At 51.4% G+C, this 7,198-nt stretch overlaps 1 protein-coding gene across 1 annotated transcript in view; it reads right to left on the reverse strand.

Moving 5' to 3' along the window:
• Positions 1-3,298, reverse strand: part of CELSR1 (cadherin EGF LAG seven-pass G-type receptor 1) — a 162,355-nt gene extending 159,057 nt beyond the window's left edge. The window contains exon 1 of the mRNA XM_030462972.1: positions 471-3,298. Within this exon, the coding sequence (XP_030318832.1) occupies positions 471-3,153 (2,683 nt within the window). The 5' untranslated portion in view covers positions 3,154-3,298. The remainder of the gene's footprint in view (positions 1-470) is intronic.
• Between the last annotated feature and the right edge of the window lie 3,900 nt (positions 3,299-7,198).

Raw genomic sequence — 7,198 nt, forward strand, 5'->3', positions numbered from 1 at the left:
ATGCAGAAAGGAATAAATGTGTTTTGTTGTTAAAAAGAGATACCAAATCTCAACTTTTTTTTTTTTTTAAGGAGAAAAAGAAAGAGGGAGAGGAGACAGCATTACAGCTGCATGTGAATTCCCTACATCTTTGCAAGTTACATCATTTAGTATCTTTATGGCAACCACATCAGAAAAGCTTCAGCCAAGGTACCAACTCAACTGAGGGAGTATATACCCTTCTATGCACACTCAGATTTATTTACCCCTGTGATTCACGTTTACTAAACAACTTCAACACACCACTTCAATCCACAGCACATGGGCTTGATACATTTTTGTGGTTTCTCACAAAAATTTTCACAGATAAATCGCTGCCTTGGGTAATCGAAAGGTGTGCATTAAACTGCAAGCAGTTTTTTTCTGCCCATGCCCCATACTTGTCTGACAAGCAGAATTACGCACTTTGTGAACCTCAAATGCTTGCTTACCTGAGACTGACACTTTCATACGGGCTTCCAGGGGTCTATTGTTGTCCAAATCACGACTGAGTTTGAGTTCTCCAGTGGCGGAGTCCAAAAGGAGTAAGTTTAACTCATTTCCTTGCACAAAGGTGTAGGCCAGGCTGTCAGACACGTCAGGATCATGGGCTGGGATCTTGCCAATCACACCAGAGGGGAAACTGTTGGACTTGTTGGTCACGTAGTTATTGAAAAGGATCTGGAAGTCCTGCAGCACGGGTGGGTTATCATTCTGGTCCAAGAGTCGGATGTGCACTGTTGCCCGGCTCACAAGAGGTGCCGAAGTGGCCTGCACCACAATCACATACTCTGTTCGGCTCTCATAATCCAGATCCATTAGGGCTGTGAGATCTCCATTGAGCAAGTCTAGTTGGAAGACCTCAGGGATGTTCCCCTCTACAATTTGGTACATGATCTGTGCATTGGTCCCCTCATCAGGGTCAGCTGCACTGATCCGGGCCACAATAGAGCCCACGGGGCTGTTCTCCTCCACAAATATGTCAAATTCATCCTTCTCAAAGACAGGGGGGTTGTCATTGATGTCCAGCACAGTCACCTGGATATCCACAGAGGCTTTCAGAGGTGGGCTGCCCCTGTCCACAGCAAAGGCACGCAGGCTGTAGACAGCCACATTCTCACGGTCCAGCTTGCGCAGTGTGCGTATCACTCCGGAAGTGGGTTCAATGTAGAAGTCTCCATCTCCATCATCACCACCTTGGAACGTGTAGAGGAGACGGCCATTGAGGCCTGAGTCACGGTCACTGGCAGACAGCTGCAGGACACTGGTGGAGAGGGGCACATCCTCGAAAACTGAGCCCTGGTAGCGGTCACGCAGGAAGCGGGGTGCGTTGTCATTGGCATCGAGGATGAGGATCTCGACATAGGTGGTGTCTGATTTCTGGGGGATGCCATTGTCATGGGCTGTAATGGCCAACGTGTAGGATGCCTGGTCCTCATAGTCCAGCTCCATCAGGGTGGTGATGGTACCTGTGTCAGGGTCAATGCGGAACTGAGGGATGTTATCATCTAAAATGTAAGTGATTCTTGCATTTTCTCCTGTGTCTTCATCAGTGGCACTAATGGTGACAATAGAGGTGCCAATGGGCTTGTCCTCACTGACGCTCACTGTGTAATGGGAGCTCTGGAAGACTGGACGATGCGTGTTGGCATCTGTCACATTGATGAAGACCTGGACGGTGTCAAACCGAGTGCCATCAGAGGCAGTGACTGTGAGCACATACTGCCTTTCCTGCTTGTAATCCAGGGGCAAGGCCAGCGTTATCAGCCCCCCTCCACTCTGACTGGTGATGGCAAAACGGTTCCTAGTGTTGCCACTGGTAATCTGGTAAGTCACAACGCTGTTAACGTCCCTGTCCACTGCTGTCAGAGTCAGGACACTGCTACCCACAGCAGCATCCTCATTCAGTCTGAGGTGATACACCTTTTCTGTGAAGGTGGGGTTGTTGTCATTCACGTCCAGAACAGTGATGGAAACGCTGGCTGAGGACGTCATGACTGGCACGCCATGGTCCCTGGCCTCTACCCCAAAGTGATAGTTCTCCACAGTCTCTCGATCGAGCTCTGCAGCCACTGTGATCCACCCTGTGCTGTTGTTGATCTGAAAAGGGAACCCAGACTCACTTGCTACTGGGGCACCTCCAGTGGATGGTGCCATCTCTATGAGTTTGTACTCCAGGCGGGCATTTTCCCCAGAGTCAGCATCTACAGCCTGGATATGCAGCACTGAGTAGCCCAGAGGTACGTTCTCCAGCACTGTGGCCTGAAAGGGAGTGCTTACAAAGATGGGGGCATTGTCATTCACATCCACAACCTGCACTGATACCATGCCACTGGAGTTGATCAAAGGAGGCCTGCCCCCATCCTGGGCTTTGATCCGGAGAGTGTACTCCCGAATAGTCTCATAATCCAGAGGGTTGATCAAGTCAATGGCACCAGAGAAAGAGTGGATGTAGAACTGGCCTTTCAGGTTGCCGCTTACAATGCTGTAGTGCACCTGGGCATTGCTGCCCCGGTCCCGATCTGTGGCCTGCACCTGCATTATCTGGCTGTTCACTGGGGCATCCTCTGGCACCTGAACCAGGTAACGCTTCTCACTGAACTGAGGGTAGTTATCATTCTCATCCTCTACAGTGATGTGCACCATAGCTGTGGCACTACGTGGTCCTGGATCCTTGCCCTGGTCATTGGCTTCCACCACCAAGTGGTACTCAGAGACCTCCTCACGATCAACTGGGGCTCGGGTCCTCACAACCCCAGAGCGTGGGTCAATCTCAAAGACGCCGTCACCAGCTCCTGGCTCCAGCAGTCGGTAAAGCATGTTGGCGTTGGCTGGGGCATCACCATCAGTGGCACGGATGGTCAGCACCTCATAGCCCACCTCTAAATTCTCCCGGATGCTCTCCCGGTACTCTGGCTGCTCAAACACTGGCTCATGGTCGTTGGTGTCGCTCACGGTCACCGTCAGATAGGTGGTGGCTGAGCGGCGGCGCGGGGAGCCGTGGTCGTAGGCGGTCACCTTCAGCACATGGGTGTCCTTCGTCTCCCGGTCGAGGCTGCGGGCGGTGACCACGCTGCCTGTCTCGGCGTCGATGGAGAAGTAGTCATTGGAGCGCTCGTCGAAGAGGGCCTCCATGGAGTACGCTAGCCGGCCGGCTTCCCCTTCGTCGGGATCCTGGGCCCGCAGCACGATGACGGCCGTGCCGGCCGGCTCGTTCTCGGGTATGGAGACCTGGTAGCTGGGCAGCTGGAACTGGGGGGCTGTTGAGGCTCCGAGCCCGCCGCGCTCCCGGCCGCCCGGCTCCCTCCTCCACCGGTGGCGGGGCGCAGCCGGCGGCTGCTCCGCGGGGCTCGGCGGCCGCTCGCTGCCGGGATCGCCGCGGGCAGGGACCGCTGCCCCGGGGTGCGCGGGGCTCGCTGGGCAGAGCGCGGGACAGCGCGGTGCCCGCCGCCCTCAGGTGCCCGGCAGCGGGCGGCAGCGATGGCAGCTCAGCGGCGGCGTAGCGCCCCGCGGCCCCCGGGGGCAGGTGGAGGAGCGGAGCGGCGCGGGGCGGCCGCAGCTCCCCGCCGACCGCCGGCGCCAGGGCGCAGAGCAGCGCGGCCCAGGACACGCAGGCGGCGGCGGACAGCCGCGGCATCTCCGGGGCTCAGCGGGCAGCGATGCCGGGCAGAGTGCTGCCGCACAATCCATCCACCCGCCGGGCTGCCCGCCCGCCCTCATCCATCAGCTGCCGGCTCGGCCCCTCCTGCCGCACTCGCCACCCGGGCGCCGCCGGCCCAGAGCCCCGCGCCCCGTCCCCGTCCGCCGGGCTGGAGAGCTCCAACTTTTCCACCTTAAACTTTGAAGTGAGTTCAAAATGGCTCCTTTCCTCCTCCTCCCACTGCCGCTCCTGAGAAGCTGATTAGCATAAACCTGCTTCTCCTCTCCTTCGGTTAAAAAGAAAAAAAGGAAAAAACCGAAAAAAAAAATTAAATACCAAGGTACCCCCGCAGCGGGGCCAGCCCACGGGCGGCGCGGTCCCGCGTGGCTGCGCGACACGGCTGAGCCGTCTCGTCCTGTCCCGTTCCTGCTGCCCAACTTAGCTCCGCTCCGCTCCGTTCCACAGCACCGCTGATCCGCGCAGGCTGCGCTGAAAGCGGCGGGCGCTGCCCGGGGCGGGGTTTCCTGACGGTCCCGCCCGGCCCCTCCCGGGCGGCGGCGGAGGCGGCGGGGGCCGGGCCGGGTCCTGCCCCGCGGGGCTCCCACCCGCTTCGCCGCCCGGCGCCTCTCGGCGGCGGCCGTGGCCCCGAGCCCCGGAGGACGGGAAGGGTGTCCGCCCCGGCTGGGGCTGCGCTGGGGGAGGGTGCGAGGGTACCGCTGCTGCCTTCCCAATTCCCCCGCCAGAAACCGCGGTCCAGGGGCGGAGGTGCGGCGGGAAGGCACTGCGGATCCCAGCTGCTTCCCTGCGTCGTAGCCACCTGTCGTCTCGGATCTGTTGTCCAGAACAAAGTTAAACTGAATTTTTATTTTTTTTCATTGTTCCTAGAAAAGTGGGGAGCGAGGGCGAAGGTAAATGACTTTTCAGGGCAAAATCAGCATCATTTTAGACTCAAAGACTGCCGTGTGCACCGGCGGTAAGTTTTGCTGACATGCGCACGCTTTGCTCTGAACTATGCAAAACAACAGGTAGGGTTTGGAGTCTTGAATTAAGTGTTTCTTTGAGGCAATTGCAAATAATTATAGAAGGCAATATGCAAGCTTTCGTAGTTTGTGGGAAGAAGCAAAACCAAGCCCCGCGTGTAAATGTTGCACTTCTGATTATAATGTCAGTCAATGGATTTATGCTGAACACTTTTTTGTCGGTTTCCTTTGCTTTGTAGTGTACGCGTTAAAGCCGTGCGCTCAGGCTGTGCCTTCATCCCTGCGGCTGCAGTGTCCTCTGGTGGGAAACGGGGAGAAGGACGCAGGCAGAGCGCCCCGGGAGCAGCCTGCCTGGGGAGCAGAGCTGTTACAGCTACCTGGCTGCTCATCTTGCCACTGGTGGCAAATACCAATGTTAATCTACAGACATCTTGCGTACAAGAGCTTCTACGTACGGAGAAGGAGGCTGGGGGTGGCGACCAATAAGCCGCCAAAAATTTGCCGGGTGGGATTTTGCAAATCGCTGTGCCCTGTAGGAGCTGGAAGGCAACTTTTAAAGCAATCTGTAACTGTCAGTTACAGACTCCAGTTCAGACTCTTCAGCACTTACAAGAAGACTGTGAAAAAACCATATTCTTTCAAATGCTTTCATCCCCGGAACTGCTCTATTGTGAGGGGGAGATGGGAGGGAAAACCCACCACGTGGATTATTGCCAATATGTCTCTCAAGAAAAAAAGCTTAATAAATTGCAGTTTTGAGAGATGTTTAGCTGATTCAGCTTTACTCAATCACATTTTTAAAAAAGTAATTTAGAAGCTTAATTGGCTTTTAAGACAATACAAGGGTTGATGAAAAGGAAAAGGGAAGAAATAGGTTAAAAAAATTAGATGTACACTTTATCAAGTTTGAGTGGATGTAGTGATCTGTTTTATACTTCAAAATCAAGCCAGTCATTGTAGCTGGTTTAAATCATCAATATTAACTTGGGATCTGCATAAGAAAGTTCTAGTTTAAGTTAATTCTTCTCTATGACTTTTTAAAAGTGAGATCCAGGTACATGTTTCCAGAGTTTTTATTAAATAGATCACAAGAAAGGAAAGTTTCTTGTGAAACTAATTTTTCTTGTGAAAAAAACCAACTTTATTTCTTTAATTTTTTTTGAAACAAAATGCCTCACATCTGTTCCAACATGGCCCTGTACAGAACTGGGGTTTGCTGCCTGGTCTGAGGTTGGGGCTGGGCAGGATCTGCTTCTGCTCATGCTTCTGTGGGGCCAGAGGAGTCTGAGAAGGTGACAGCAAAAGTAAAGGCAACTCAAGGTGGGCAGGAAAATCAGAGTTATATCTGTCTTGTGTTTTAGCTGGCCAGTTTTCAGTGAATGTTGATCCTTCTAAGTAAATCAAATGCTCCCATTAGGTCTGATTCTGCAGATTTTCTGGCATAAGCTGCCCCTTTCAGTAGAAAAAGTCACTGAGATCACTGTGCTGAGTGACATCCATAAGAACATGGAAGTAGGTGAGATTTTACCTGAATCTCTGTACCAATTGGTGACATTCATTTCACAGTTCAAAAAATGCTCTGTTTCAACTTGTTTGGGAGTGAAGCATCTCAAATTTCTTTCCAAAGTGAATTTAAAACAAAATGGAGGAGCTAAAAAAACCAAAAAAAAACCAAGCCCAAAAGAATAGCATTGTTAAGCAGCTCACTTTAGCCTTTAATGCTCAGCTATTAAAAAAAAAAATTATCTTCAGGGGATTTTCTTAAAACATAAGTTTACGTAACCAGGGAAGAGACCCAAAAACCATTGCTTAACTGAAACTGCTGTGAGGATCTGTAGCCCAGAGGAAGAGGAATCAGAGCTGGAGTTGTCACAGTTGCCTACAGTTGCCTGCATCTTAATCCTGATCAGCACTTTTTAGGTTGGGAATGAAGTGATTTCAGTAACATCCATCCCTGCAGAGGAGTTGGTTCTCTGGGAAGGCGATGGAGCTTTTTTTCATCTCAGCCTATCTGTACTTTTAAGAAAGGCTTAAAAATTCATGTTCAGTAATGCCAGGTTACAAATAGTTCAAAATTTTTATTTATTTTTTTTTTTTAAATAAGAGCTGTGAAAAGCTTTTTGTTATGGGATTTGTGAAATATGTAGCGAAAAGGTGATAACTGTGTGCCCCCCACCATCCAGTGGTCTTCTTAGGGGGGAAGTTATGCATGAGATGAAAAATTACCCTTAAATTCAGGCATCCACGTAACACAAAGTATGTCTTGTAATGGATCTCTAGATACCTAATGTTAAACATAAATTGAGACAGGTAACGTGTATTCATAACTGCATTTAATTACTTCACAAATGCACCAGTGATCTATGGCTGCTAAAGAAATGCTTTTGAGAAAATAACCTGAGAAACCACAATAGGCAGTAGTAAAGCATCCTTTGGCCACAAGTTATTTTTCAGCCTTCCAATTTTCTAGCATCTGGAAGAAAAATAGAAGTTTTGTGCCATACATTAAAAGTTTAAGAAAGAGGTTCTGGAGGGTTTTGTTGTTGGTTTGTGGATTTTT

Source organism: Calypte anna, chromosome 1 (genome assembly GCF_003957555.1).
Source record: "Calypte anna isolate BGI_N300 chromosome 1, bCalAnn1_v1.p, whole genome shotgun sequence".
NCBI classification, from domain to species: Eukaryota; Metazoa; Chordata; class Aves; order Apodiformes; family Trochilidae; genus Calypte; species Calypte anna.